The 15,708-nt window shown below is 36.4% G+C and overlaps 1 protein-coding gene across 1 annotated transcript in view; it reads left to right on the top strand.

Annotated features, from left to right (window-relative positions):
* Positions 1-15,708, top strand: part of TIC110 (translocon at the inner envelope membrane of chloroplasts 110) — a 180,691-nt gene that overhangs the window by 58,730 nt on the left and 106,253 nt on the right. Inside the window, exons 3-6 of the mRNA XM_089797805.1 lie at positions 7,465-7,588; positions 7,746-7,814; positions 7,918-8,016; positions 8,335-8,401. Coding sequence (XP_089653931.1) covers positions 7,465-7,588; positions 7,746-7,814; positions 7,918-8,016; positions 8,335-8,401 — 359 coding nt within the window. The remainder of the gene's footprint in view (positions 1-7,464; positions 7,589-7,745; positions 7,815-7,917; positions 8,017-8,334; positions 8,402-15,708) is intronic.

Consider the following 15,708-nt stretch of genomic DNA (forward strand, 5'->3'; position numbering starts at 1 on the left):
GACTTCAACTAAAACTGAAATCCTTCTAGAGACTCAAAAAGAGAGTCTTGATCACTCTAAAAGGCCACTTTGGGCAAGAAAAATAATATAGGAAGGAGATGGATTCGTAGCCCCTTCAGGAACCTTCCGAGAAAGCAAGAGACCTAGAAAATTGACATATAATGCTTTCATGTGTGAGAGCTTGAATCCTGAGCCTTCCAGTACTTCTGAAGCACTTAAACATTAAGCTTGGAAAGACACCATGGTCGAAGAATACCAGTTTATACTAAGAAATGATGTTTGGGACATAATTCCGAGACCTAAGGAAAAATTTGTTGTGTCTTCAAAATGGCTCTTCAAAGTTAAGTATGTTGCAGATGGTAGCATTGAAAAACATAAAGCTCGTTTTGTGGCTAGAGCTTTTTCTCAAAAGGAAGGAATTGACTTTGAAGAAACCTTTGCACCAATTGCCAGGTACACTTTTGTTAGAGTTGTAATAGCCATTGCAGCAACCAAAGGTTGGAAAATTCATCAAATGATGTAAAAACTGTTTTTCTTATTGGAAAAAAATCGAGGAAGAAGTATACCTGGAATAGCCAGAAGGATTTGTAACTCATGATGTTGCTTCTCATGTTTGTAAATTGAAGAGGGCTCTATATGGACTTAAACAGGCTCCCCAGGCCTGGTATGAAAGGATTGACAAATACTTTTTAAGGCTTGGATTCACCAAGAACGTGGCTAATCCAAATCTCTACTTGAAGGTAACTAAAGGTGATGTGTTAATTCTAATTCTTTATGTTGATGATTTTTTAATTACAAAGGAAGAACATCTCGTTAATCAGTGTAAGAAAGATTTGGCTTCTGAATTTGAAATGAAGGATTTAAGAATTCTTCGTTACTTTCTTGGTTTGGAAGTACGCTAGCAGTTTGGTAATATCTTTCTACATCAAAAGAAGTATACTATTGATATTTTGAAAAGATTTGGAATGTGGGACTGTCGACCTATGTCTACACCTATGGAAACCAACATAAGGGACTATGAACTCCTCTTAATCCCAGTGAATTTGTAGAACTCTTTAAATATTTCGGAAGTATACTCCTTCCCATTATCTGTTTTCAGAATTTGAATGTTCTTACTAAAGGAGTTCTTAGTGATAGTTTTGAATTCTTTAAACTTAGAGAGAATCTCTTTAGATTCTTTGCATTTAAGGAAGTATATCCATGTCTTCCGTGAAAAATCATCAACAAATATCAAATAGTACAAGAATCCTCGTATAGAAGGTATAAACATGGGCCCACATAGATCAGAATGTACTAGTTCCAACACTTCTTTAGTTTTGCTCAAACTATGAGGAAATGGCTTTTTAGTGTTTTTCCCTAAGGCATAACCTTTAAATGATTCATTGTGAATATGTTTTAACTTGGGCATTCTAGTTACTACCTTCCCCATTGATGTTAGGGCATGGAAGTTGATATGACCTAGTCTTGTATGCCATATTTCATTTGAATCAGAGCTCTGATGTACAATTGTTAGGTTTGTCTTAGCACATAGCTCATATAAAAGTCCTTGTCTTACCCCTATTGTTAGGGCCCTTTTAATGGTTGAATTTTTAGGCCATGCTAGTACATTTCCTTCCATGAATGCAACTCTAAAACCATCATCTTAAAGTGCGGATATAGATATTAAATTCCTCTCAATACTTGGTACATAGAGAACTCCAGAAAGTTGAATAGAATTTCCAAATTTCAATTTTACGGTGCAGGTCCCAATTCCTTTTACAGAGTGTGCAAAATCATCACCAGTTGTAACTTCATCTATTTCTATTTGCATGCTTTCTAGGTTATTTTAATATCCAGTGATGTGTCTAAAAGAGCCGCTGTCAACTATCCAGAAGACCTGCTGTCAACTATCCATGTATTCCTTTTGGTTGATATGTGGCTGGAAAATGCTGAATAGAAGGCATATTTCTCATATTCATTGCCTTCATTTGACTTCTCAAATTTTGTAAAAGATGCTTGAGGTTTAGATCTATCGGGACAATTTATTGCATAATGTCCGTATAGATCACATCTGAAGCATTGGATATTGGACAATTCTTTCTTCTGTTTGGATTGTCCTTTTCCATGAAAATTTCTTTTCCTTTTGTTATTTTTCTTCTTTCCCTTCTTATGAGCATTTGTATTAAGAACTTGAACATCTTCATCTAGGGTTTTGTGTTTTTCTTTTATCATTAATCTTGATTCTTCTTGTAGACAATGTGATCTTAAACAATATAGTTTAGGGATTTTAGACCTAGCACTTATACCTTGTACAAAGGATTCCTAGGAGTTTGGAAGTCCTCCTAATGCTATTAAGGATAATTCTTGATTTTCAATCTCATAACCACGTGTAGATAATTGATGTCTCAAATATGTGATTTTCATAAAGAAAGCATTTATAGTTTCCCCTTTATTCATGCTTACACTATTCATCTGCCTTTTAAGAGCAAGTTTTCTGCCTGTATTATTGATTATAAATGCATTCTCAAGAGCTCGAAACATACGATATGCTATGGTATGTTTTGCCACAATAGGTACTATGTGGTCTTGAACAACATCTACAATTATCTTATAGCCTTTTGATTTTTCTCGATCCATTCTGATTTTTCAGGATCATCTTTGTCCTCTCTTATAAGTGATTCTAATTTGTTTTCTTTTAACACCATCATTACTCGAAGTCTTCAGTATTCAAAGTTATCAACACTTCCAAGGTGATGTTAGAATCTCATTATGTTTGTCATCTTTGTAGAGAGAGGGAGGATAGTTATTTGAAGTAAAAGCTGATCCTTATAAACTTAGTGTGATCTATCCTTAGCTAAGCTCTGATATCATGTAAAGTTTAATACTAAATTTGATTGGTTGCAGAATTTTGTTGCAAGTACAAACAATAACACCAATGTTTTAATCGCTTCTAGAATCAACAAATGTTAGTGCAGTAATAACAGAAATGAAGTATATGAAACTCAAAATTATCTTCAATCCTTTTGGAGTGCTTGCATTAATAGATTACGATACCAAAATTACATCGGGCAGATTGGATAAATACCAACGGAAGAGGCGTGGGGATAAATGGTCATATCCAATGGAAGAGGCGTGGGGATAAATGGCCATGTCTCCCACGGGAGACATGGACATTCATTCACACCCTCATTCATGGTTAACTAATGCACATAATTAGTTACTATCTTAACACAGTGATTTAAATGTATAACCAATCATTATATTTGCAGCCCAATATAAAGGATAGATCGACCATGATCTAAACATCAACAGAGCCAAAAATAATCTCGATTATGCTTTAATGATCTCAGAACATATAAATGTCTCATCGGTTGTAGATTGTGTAAAGTACAACAACACGTATGTATGCATATATTCATAATAGCTTGTGCATCATGTTGTTGTGCGTATATACATACGTATGTGCTTCTCATAGTAATGTCAGACCGAAGCTACATGCATTAACAAAATCAAACAAATCCCTTAGCATAAAACAACTTCTCAGATACAATGTAAGATAGTAGAGAAGCTTCACCCAATGCAACATATAACAATCACTATACTTAGTAGTGATTCTAAATAACTCTTAAGAACTAATTCACAATACCTCAGCTGTAAATTACCAAGCAATTCAGAACAAAATCTTAGATTTGAATCTACAATACTTCTGCTGTAGATCCCACTCAGAAAAAGCGACAAAGGCAACAAAAGCAAATAAATATTCAAGCGTTCTTTTCTTAACAAATAGGCTTGTATTAATAACCTCCATATGCACCTTTTGTTGCCAAAATGTAACTTCACTCAAGAAGCTTCACCACGCAACATTAATTAGAAGCTTCCATTAGATTCTTTCACTTGACTTGGCTTAACTAATTAATAGATGACTCCTTCCAATGATAACTCAACTCTTAACCTAAGTCAAATTATAAAGTTAAATTATAACTTTATAATAAGCCATTCAATAAATTAATAATAATTTGGCCACTAAAATATAATAATTCCCAAAATACTCATCATTTAAATATGCTGTTTGAAATAGGAGTCATACCTATTATTTCTCCATGTGACCAAATGCACTTTCCAAAAATAGAAAGGGCCTATCTCAACCAACGCCCAACTTACCACAAATAGTAAGTACACAAAACTAAGCCCAAATGAAGTCCACTATGAGCCAAACAAAGACCAACTTGTAGCTTTCTGAATTGTGGAGAAGACAAGACCCTCGCAAGTCAAGCCACTGCCTCAGAAGACCCTCTATCCACGATAATTAGCCTACAAGGATCACAATAATAGGCTAATCCCTGAAACTCCAAGGTTAGCTAGTAGACCTAGGAGCATTACACTTAGATGCACCTTTCACTTAAAAGCTTTTGCTTTATACTTAGGCACATATTTGAATAAAATAATTTATTAACTCCCTTCGGCTCAAAATATGACCTTTTCAACAATATTATGATATTCTAACACACAAGGTTCCCAAGATTAATAAGTTTTCAACCCGGTTCCAACAAGCTATGACACCAAGGTGGCCAATATATAATACCAACAAAATTAGCAACCTCAATGTATTTAATTAAATAATAATCACGATTCAACCATTTTTTGAAAATGATTGATGAAGCATTAAAATCAAAATCTGACAACACATAAGTGATCTTGATGAAAAAAGGCGACGGATGAATCAGACAGGGTGACTCATTAAAAATAGACGCCCCCTACAAGATTCTTGGAGCCCAAACCATAAGACAAAAATAGAAACCTAGAGCATCATTCAACTCCTCTAACTCATTTGAGCTCATCTAAACTATCCGTTGACTTACTATAAATGGTAAGCCCTACCAAACACAGCCATAATCCTCAATAGGGTCCTCTAATCACCAGCATTAGCTCACAAGGACCCATTAATAGGCTAAATCTATCTGCTATCATGTTTGTGCTAAAAATGGGACATTACCCAATAGTATGCTGATTGGTTGTGATTATCACAGGGAGATTGATATGCTCTATAAAGGTAATTGTAATAGGACATATGACTTGTTTCAAGAATTCATTGCGGTGAATGGAGCTGTAAATATGAGTCAGTGTAGTTAGGAGTTGATGACATGACGGCAAGTGCTGCATATAGCTATTTTTGAATTTGGAAGTGTACATTGACAATTTCGTGCGACCAGTTGATATGAAATGCATTCTTGATGAGGTCAAAAGTCAGATTTTCAGTTTCAACAATGTCGATACTTTGTTGCATCAGAGATGCAAACTTGTTTTCATGTGATAATAGGCCTCCTTGTTATTATGTGATAACATGCCTCCAAATTGTAGTTTTGAGAGAGGAGGGCAACAAAATCATGATGATCACAAGTCTAATAGATGTATCAATTTTTACCCAAAAAAGGTGGTACTTATCAAATTGATTTCTTTGTGAGGAGTGCACATAATTTCTCTTTCTGTCCACAGATGAATATTCTGATAATGACAAATAAGAAGAAATTGAATGATTGGTATAAATAATATTATTATACTTAATTGAATGAAATGTACTCTCCTTTGGGAACAGGATTTTTAGCCTACGATTTTTTAAAATTGCATTTCGCAGATGACAGTTATGATGGGTTACAGTGATGTAAAACTAAGATGAGCTGAGGACATCAGGTGATGGGAGCGATATTTTTTCAAATTGGCCTTGGGATCATGGAATCTAATTGATGAATGAGGTGTATCTAAACATATTGCTCCATAGTGTGGCAGGATTTGATTTCAGTTGTCCCAAAATGTGCCATAGAGCAAGTTGCAGATTTATATGGAAACTTGGTATTGGTGTACAAATTCATGATTGCTTGAAGACAAGCAATCTTTGAGGAGGGAGGACTGTAATGTCCCTTTTTTAGGGACATGGAACTTTAAATGACTTTAATGTCCCTTTTTTAGGACATGGAACTTTAAATGACTTTAGTGGAGCCCAACAAAAATAATAAAGATATTTTAATTTAAAAGAGGAGAATAATAAAGAGAAAGAAGAGGAATTCCAAAAGACATGCAATTGGAAACTCATTTGGATTGTGTTTGTCATTTGTTTTTGTTTATGTTTCTCTCTTTTGAGAACTCTGGGAAGTTTTGGCTTTCAGTAGGTTTGAGGATGAAAGCCCTTGAGCTTGGAGGTAGTGGATGGAAACACATTGCTTATTGGAGATGTCACTCAAGTGGCTCACTTCTGTTTCAAATTCATATTTTTGGCTATCCAATCTGACTGTATGTTCTGTGACTATGATTGGATGTTTTTGGTGTACTACTGAAGATTTAAATGCAATATTCTTTTGTCATTTCAGAATCTTTATTTCGGCTGGATATATAATAATTATTTCTATACAATGTGCTGGATAAATTGAAATCAATTACATGCACATTATTTGTTTAAATTGTTAAGGTAAATTCTGGAAATAATATTCTAGGTGGATATTATATGGATGAAGGGTTTGTGGTTTTGAGTGGTAGAGGGGTTCATGTAGGTGAAGTCACCCCTCCTCTAAGACCCTTTTTGCTCTGGCACGTGAATGAAGATCATGAAGTGTGGTAGTCTGTGGCTCAAATTGGTCTGTGGCATTAAACACTTATCCAAATCGGGAATATTCGGGCTTGTTGTTTGCAGAGGCTTTCCTTGAGCAGCACCATGAATAGAGACATGGGGTTTCACGGCAGCAAAGAGGGCATCCTGCTGGCAGCAAGAATGTGAATGTGCAGTGGGCTGTGGCCACATCAGTGGGTAGTGCAAGTCAAGTTTAACAAACTTTTGGATTTGAATGGTAACTTGAGTCCTTTTGTCTCCTGGCCAGTGTGTATCTTGATGATGTATGGAATGTTTTCTTGCAATGTATTACATGGTTCCAGTGACGGTTAGGTTATTCATGATTGTGTACTGTTTTATCTGTTCATAAGGCCGACAGATGTAGGGAGTCACAGTCCAGTAGTGTTTAATGCCACTTTGTTAAAGGGTGTTTTTATATGTTGTAGGTGGCATACTGTTTTCCTGTGCTGGTTTATTGGGAACGGGTTTTTGGGCTTGATACAATTTGTTACTGTGCTCTTCTACATTTGTAATCTTTATACATTAAAACTATAAATAAAATACTCCTATTTACCAATCAAAAAAGCATTTATGCAGTGTCAGAACATATTCTTAAAAATTTAAATGTTGTTTTTTTTAAAGCTGAGAGCAGCTTTCAGGATTTTTGGTACCTAAACAATTATCATAGAATGATGTTTCATAGGTTCACCCACAGGTTTATGAAGAATTTGTTCCTGAATTACTATAGTTATTTATAACAACATCGATTAGATAAATATAATATTACATTGAAGCTGTCCTAATTACTCTGAACATCCTTAACTGGCTTTATGCCTTGTTTCTGTTTCTTCATTTTGTGTGTGCATTTCACTTAAATTGTTCTTCAGGTATGTTTCCTCTGTCATTCCCCCTGGCAATGAGGACCTTAAAGGCAATGAGGCTGATATAATAATTCAATTCAAGAATGCTCTGGATATTGATGATCCCGATGCAGCAGCTGTCCATATAGAAGTATGTATGATTTGATCAAATTCCTTTACATGAAATACTTGTGAAATTATAATTTGATGAATTCATTTAAATGGAAACTTGTAAAATTCTGTCTTTGTTTGTCTAAGTAGTATGTTTTCTGATGATCATTTTAAGACTTCTTTGTTTATTTTTATAGATAGGAAGGCGCATGTTTAGGCAGAGACTTGAAACAGGAGATCGTGATGCTGTAACAGAGGAGCGAAGGGTTGGTACACTTATTGCGAACGATATGTTATGGAGAGTGCATGATGTCTCTTAGCATCAGATGTACATTAGGACTTACTGAGCTCTCTGGTGTCCCGTTGCAGGCATTTCAAAAGTTGGTTTATATTTCAAATATTATATTTGGAGATGCGTCAACATTCCTTCTACCCTGGAAACGGGTTTTCAACATTACTGATGCTCAAGTACATGATATATATTCACTTACTTGCAATGTTTTTAGAACTGTTTAAAAAATATATTTGATATCTGTATTTTATTAATTATTGCTTTGCAAATAAAAAGCATTCATGAATTAGTACTTATGTTCTAAACAGGGCCTTTAATTTCACATGAGCATCCTCTGTATTTTATTGATAATAATGTGCTGCTTTAGGCATATAATATGATTTATTGTCTATTCCTGGCGTAATTATTTGTTGCCTTTTCTATTTCTTGTTAATGCTTTTAGTCAATCATGTTCAGAAAGAGTTTACTTGGTTGTCATGGTGACTATTTTGAAGATTGAGGTTGCAATACGAGACAATGCACAAAGACTTTTCAAATCCTCATTGAGCTTTCTTGGAAGAGGTTTGCGATCTTAATGATTCAATTTCTTTACCCCTCAAATTGCTTTTCACTTAATCATAGATGATGTCAGAATATTATTTTTGCATTTATTTGGGCGGCTTCATTTTGACTTATATTACTGTTTATGTAAGTTGGGATGCAATTGAGTTATTTTGTAAATCTGCTTATGCTTTTCATTGTTTCTTTGTTAAGTAAGTATGTTTATACACTTTTTTCATTGTCTTTTATATATACATCATCTTTTATATATACAAATATGTAACAAGGTGATATACAGTTAAATTAAATTCAAAAGTCTAAAAAAATAAAATACAAACTAAATAGAGATTTTAGACTAGTATTCATGATTTTCTATATTACATCATAAGATGAGAAGAAGTTTTTGAATTAACTATCTATATTTATGCTGGATCAATGTTTTGGATCACAATTCATGATGCATTATTTAGGATGAGAGCATAATAGATGATGGATAATGAATCATTGAATGTGATTGAAAATGTTGACGCAATATAAATTCAATTGATGCTATAAGATAATTAGAATTGAAAATAAAATTAACAAATATATTATATACCCAAATAATTTTTTGTTTGGGTCAGTAAAATACTTTTGTGTTATTATTAATATAAAGTTTTACAATATTTGAAATATAACAGTAACAATGTGGTGCTGACATCATCATCCATGTGCAAATACCAAAGTTGTAGATATTATCAACTATTTGCCACCCAAACTCTATATATAGAGTAGATTGCTTGGGTGATATGCCTGCCCTAAAATCCCTAGGACTATACATGCTTGTTGCCAGTCTCCATTAAAAGACTGTACTAGACAAAACCACCAGGCAAAATAGGTGACATATAGAACCTGGGAGAAAAGTGAAAATATAGAGAAACATGGTTTTTGAGCAACCCTTGTCAGAGCATATGCCTGTGTTTGCATCTATGTCCTCTTCCACGCCCACGAGCCATTCTGCGCACATGTTTCAATACCCAAGACCACTGGTCCTCTTATGCACTTGCATTTTTTGTCCATGTCCCAGTCAATTGAATCTAAACTAGTTTAGGTTCATTTGATCCCTAGGTATACAGACAATAACCAACGCCCAATCGTGGACCTAGTCTACAATGTAAGTGCAATATTTTTTGGCCTCTTGCCTTCCACTCTAGAATGTTGCCAAGTGCACAGTGAAGGAAGAAAGGGTTCATATGGTGAGGCACATGAGGGAAGTAAATCTAGTCATCATGAGCAACAAAAAACCCTTACCCCAACAAGACACAAGCCAAAATCTCCTCCAAACCCAATTGCCACTCCGGCCAAACACATCGCTCCACTACCCTTTTCACCTACACCTTTGTGCCAAATATGCACAAAACAATGAAGATATATGAGTTTGTGCAGAAATGTAATCTTCACCCCAAAAAATCAATCCTCAAAAATGCTCAGACTAGAATGAGAAAGAAAGGCTTACTCATGGCGATAAAAATCTTCAAAGACTCCTTTGAAATAGGAGCCCACAATGCAATATGTCACCTCCATGCCTTGAAACAAAAGTTTGCTTCTCTCGTACATTTAAACCACCACAATTCAACTCTGCATGGTGCATTTGTGATGCAGGAGCATCCTTGGGTAGTTGGCAATCCTATATGTTGGAGTGGTTTTGACCTTGGAGTTGGGGGAACTTGGTTGAAAGGGATGATGCTTGGTCACTATTGGGGAGTACTTGGTTGTAGGTTTGCCTGAGGAACTTGGTGAACAGAGGATCTCGATAATGCTTGTGGTGCTCGGTTGATTATCTGCTCAGTGGAACCTATGCTCGGTGATACTTGTGGGAGCTTGGTGAATGTCCTTGCTAAGTGCTTGACGTATACTTGGTTTGTTCGGTGGACGCTACTGACGCTCAATAGTTTGGCTCATTGAATGGTGTTCTTGGGAGATTTGATTAGTCAACTGTTGCATTTAGTATGTGTAGTGATCGTGACATGGATCGATCTTGGGATGTGTGTGGACCTATTTATGGACTTGGTTCTTTCTCCTATGTGCATTTAATAATTGTTGTAAGCCGACTAAGGCATTTTGTATTTAATTGGGTTCTAGATGATTCTATTTGCAACAAGCTGACTTGTGGTTGTGCAAGTATATAAGGAGGAAATGGGTTGTCTTTTAGGGTGGAAGAGTAGACTAGCAAAGATTTAAGGAAGGAATTTGGAATTGCGAATTTGAGAGTAGAGCTAGTAGCTACATGTGGGGTTAGAAAACAAGGAGATTCCTTGGTGGCTTATAAGCACAAGTTTAGATGTTGCTTGGAGTTTCTACCATATTGCTGTGTTGTTACAGATTTGGTCAAGCTAGGGTTATTGGATCTTGCGAGGTCTTGCAAAACTATTACTTGCTTTTGTATTGGCCATAACTGGGAAGGCCTTACAGCTTGACACATTGCATGTAATCAGTTGTTTTATGAATAAAGAGTTGAATACGGTATTAGATCTTGTGTCCTGTGTTGTGTTTCTGCTATATGGTTGTTTGTTGGGGGATTGGACATCTCCTTTTGGGACTCTTTAGGCCTTGCACTATGTCAATTTGCTGTGAAGAAACATAATGTACGACTTTGAGCTTGATAAAAGGAATGAAATTGTATCAAAACGGGCACCACATTCAATTGAAGGTCTTTGTTCGTGTACGATGTCAGCCAACAAACCCCAACATTATGCCAATCATGCAATTCATAAATGTCACTGATGTTAGCCTTGTTACCTTATGTCAGACTCACCACATTCCTGGCAAATTTGATTTAAGCCTATCCATAAAAGACAGTACGTATTTTGATAGTGAATCTGTGCATTGCTCTCTGTCTATATGGGATACTTTGAATGTTTTAAAAACACTAATATTATTATGAATGACATTGACAACTTAATCAATAGTATACTTTGGCCTTACCATTGGAGATCACATTAACTATCACCTACGAACCCCCCTCCAGATGCAATCTTTTCACCTATATTTCTGAGACGAGGGGACAGGGAACAAGTTTCTGGTATGGTTTTTTTCTTGGATCAGGGGAGGACAAGGGATGGCAGTGGGAACAACTATATAAAAAATAGGGAATGTTGTTGGTAGAAATTGTGTAGCCGACGGGTTCATGTTGTCAGTAAAGATTTTGTATCTGACGGGTAAATTAGTATTATTATGCCAACAGACCCCTCCGGGAAGGTTTGGCGGGAAGTATTTATACTCTGCCTGGGATCATTGTAAATCATCTTATCATCTGTATGTAATCTCTTGGCATATGCGAATAATAAAAGGAGATCTACTATTCTTGTTCATTGTCTGTGTGTATTAATCCATTACTTTGTGGTAAACATTTGGCGTCGTTGCCCGATGGACGTGGAACAAAGGCTGAGGAATGACAACTAATGCCGAATCAGTTAAACAAAAATAAGAATAAGCTGAAGGACAAAGATGAAATCCACACAGCTCAAGGAAATTTAATTTTGGCGTAGAAGGCCGAATGCAAATGAAGGTTTCAGAAGATTGCCGATGGACATTGAAGTGCTGAGGAATTGTTGGAAGAGACTCACTAGCGGGTGGAATTGGTGGAAAAAGCAAGAGAAGAATTTTTGAACTTGTATTCGTCGAGGGAAGAGAATCTAGACGGAAGAGAATTAACTCGCACGGCTCGGAGTGCTGAGGGAGCACGAGTGTGGAGTGAACTGTTCGTCCGTGATATATTTTCGAAAGGAACAACTTCAGAAGATCTGTCTTCACTAAAGTTCGCCACTGTTGCAAATACGACACCTGTACCAAACAGTGACGGCGTGGGAGCGAAGAGTGCCGGTGTGGGAGTACAGATCGTTGGTGTGGGAGTGCAGATCTCCGGTATCAAAGTGCAGAGCGCCGATGTGGGAGTGTAGATTGCCGGTGTGGGAGTGCAAAGCCACGGGGTGGGAGTGCAAAGCATCGGTGTGGGAGTGAACAACGCTGTGGGAGTGAACAACGCTAGTGTTGCAAGACCCAACAATGCCCGTGCACAAAATCCAGTAGTGATGGCGCGACCAAAGAAAAAGCTGCTGAAGTTTGATGGCGATGGTACGGCCGATCCAATTTGACACTGTAAAACATGCGAAATGATTTGGAGGACAAATGGCATAACAGATACAAATGAATGGGTCTGGCAATTTTCGGCAACCCTATAGGGTGTCGCAATTGATTGGTTTGCTAATATAGATCCCCAAAAGTTAACCAGTTGGGACAACATTAAGAAAGAGTTTATCACAAAATTTCAATTGTTGCGCGATGACAATGAGATCGTAGCGGAGATATGTTGATGCAAGTTTTGTATCACTTACATAACATATTAGGATTTGAATATTCAATATGGGATATCAAACATGCAACTCCTCTCTTGAAAAGTTATTACTCATGAAGACATAAGCAATAGCTCCAATGTTCCTTACATCATTGGATACTCGCTCAGTTTTATCGATGTGATTTGCTGGTAATCACGTAGGCGGCCTTATGCTATTCATTCGAGGATGACTTGGACTTTGGTGGAATGATGGAGATGACGACTCAATTTGTGAAATGTGCGGAGGCAGATAATGTTGATGGTGGTGGTGATGGAGGATGTGTCTGCCAGTGATGATGTTGATGGGAAAGCGATGGTTGTGGAAGGTGAATGGATGTGTTCTAATACTTAACTTACTCCTCTAACTTGCTTCTCTAAGCTTCGACAACCCAACTACTTACTATTCTACTCCTACTCCTATGAATGGAAGGTTAGCAAATGGACGAGGATCGAACCTAATGAGAGTTGACTAGCGGCCTCACTTCCACAGGTGCAATGATTCAAAGGAATAATAAACTAGCTTACCACACAAAGATTCCCAACCAAACATCGATCCCTATCAAACATTTACCAATGCTACCATACAACTATCCATCTACTTCACTCCTACTTAGCAATTTGAAATGAAACCAACTTTAACAACTTGAAAGGAAATCTAACTAAGTGGAAGTAGAAAACATGCAATAACACCCAATGTTCTTGATCAACATGCCAATCGCAACAATGGAAAAGGGAGCATTTTGGTATTATCTTCGCAACGATTTCTCCAACACTTTACAAATGAGAGCAAATGGCCTTTTATAGGGGCCAAAAATATAATGGACAGTGGAGATCAAAACAAGATCAACGATCCAGATTGGATCCTCAAAACCCTAATTAGGGTTGCCACCCCATCAGCCAATGAGAAGCTGCCACCTCATCAATGGACCAATGAAAAAAGTGCAAAAAGTAGCAACCAATGAGAAGGCACCAAAATGGTGGCCAATCAGAAATAGACACTTGTCCTATTCTAGAAGAAAGGAAAATTGCCACTTGGGCATACATCAAATGATCTTCTAATATAAATCTTCCCTTTTCTTTCATTTTCTTAGCTAAGGCAATGAACTTAGCTAGCCTTTCATTAACTTCTCCCATAGGAGGATAGGGTGTGTGCTTTGCCCTGAGTTCCGCTGACTTCGCCATGCCACTTGCTGCTTGTAGTATGCTTTCGTGATCCTTCTCATATTCTTTCTCAAATCCAATAAAAGCATTGTGAGAGGAAGGGTGCCCAAATGCTTTTTCTTGATAGCAACCTTTCCCAACTCATCCAACTTCGATCCAAAATCTGTCTCGTTGACATCTTCTTTGCCAAGGGGGATTGTCCTTCCTTCAGTCTACCCTCATCCATATCATGTCCACTGTACAAATATTGGTGTTGGTTATTCACTTCATTTTCGAGAAGAAGGAAGTTTTGGGCGTCATATCCTCTTTGTCTTTCTTAGTGTTCGCCCGCTTGGGATTCTTACTTGCACTATCATCCTCCATGCTCGTCGCCCTATTACGGGATGGTAGAGTGGTGGACTAAAAGGCACGAAGAACCAAGCGGAGAAATCCTTAGACTATAACGAAAGATGGATGTCAGCTTAAGCACTCCTTGCAACTCTAGATGATGGAAATTCACCTTAACCAGTAAACTTACAGTGACTTTTCGGAACCTAGGATATGACTTTCAAGAAGTTCAAATCCCTTTGCAAATTAGAAATTTATCATGCAATTCACCTCCAAATAAAATTTCCCAACCGCAGCCACCTGCAAAAATTAGAATTTTATCTTCCACAAATTTCGCCCTCCGCAAAATTCGCCAAGCAAGAAAAGTGCAGATCTGCTCTTGCAAAATCACCAACGCCTTGATAAGGAGAAGTGAGAAGTGAGGAAGAAATGGGAGAGAGGCCTCCTCTTATACCCAACTTTCTTCTTGGACCCTGGGAGAAAGGAAAACAAATAATTAATGCAAAATTATGGCCCACAATTAAATACTTAACCAAAATTAATTTCGCCATGATGAAAATTAACTTTTAAAATTGCCAATTAGTTCTAAATTGCAAAAAGAAATTAAATAATGCCTTGAGGGTGTTAAATATTTCCATTTAATGGGGGTTTAGTAAATAATACGTCATTAAATTTGGATTTTGGCTAACCAAAAGCCATTTTTTCAATATTAAATTACCAATTTCATTAAAGGCAAAAAGTTTTCAAAGCAATTTTTATCCATTAAAGCTATTTTTTTTGCAATTTTTACCCAAATCGATTTTGCTAAGCCAATAATTTTTTTTTTGACAAAAATAAAATAAAATTTCTTCTAGAGCCAAAAATTGATTTTGCAATTTTATTTCACAATCACAAAACTTAATTTTCTTTGCCAAAAAAAATAATTAAGATTTTCCAAAAGACCAAATTTAACAAAAATTTCATTTTTTGAAAATTATCCAAATTTATACAATTATATCAAAATTTTCAAAAGAAAATGTCAAAAGTGCAAAATTTACAATTTTATCCTACCAAGTTGGAATTAACTTTGAAATTTGTTCGGCCTAAGGATAGAATTGGTGGCTCTGGAAAATCAAGTTGAAACTGGGTGAAAATAAATCTAACCCTCTCTCCACTGGCCCTGAAGGTGTCCAAGATGTGAAATCTCAAAATTGTTGGACAATCCAAAAATTTGCCAAGGCGATTAGAAAAAAGGGGGTCCCCAAAAATTTTCTGGCAATGGTGTGAAAACTTCACAACAAGATATACAACACAAAGTAGGGGAAGAATGAGACTGTTTGAGTATACACCAGGAAATTAAAAGACTTAATAAATAAAATGGAAAATAAGTCGGTAGATGGGCTACAAAAAAGATGGTTTGTTGAAGGTCTATGCTTGAAGTTGCGGAAGAAGATGAAGATTGGTCCTCTATTGTCATACACTGAAGCAT

Source organism: Cupressus sempervirens, chromosome 8 (assembly GCF_028749045.1).
Source record: "Cupressus sempervirens isolate cs-2001-9-10 chromosome 8, ASM2874904v1, whole genome shotgun sequence".
Taxonomy (NCBI): domain Eukaryota; kingdom Viridiplantae; phylum Streptophyta; class Pinopsida; order Cupressales; family Cupressaceae; genus Cupressus; species Cupressus sempervirens.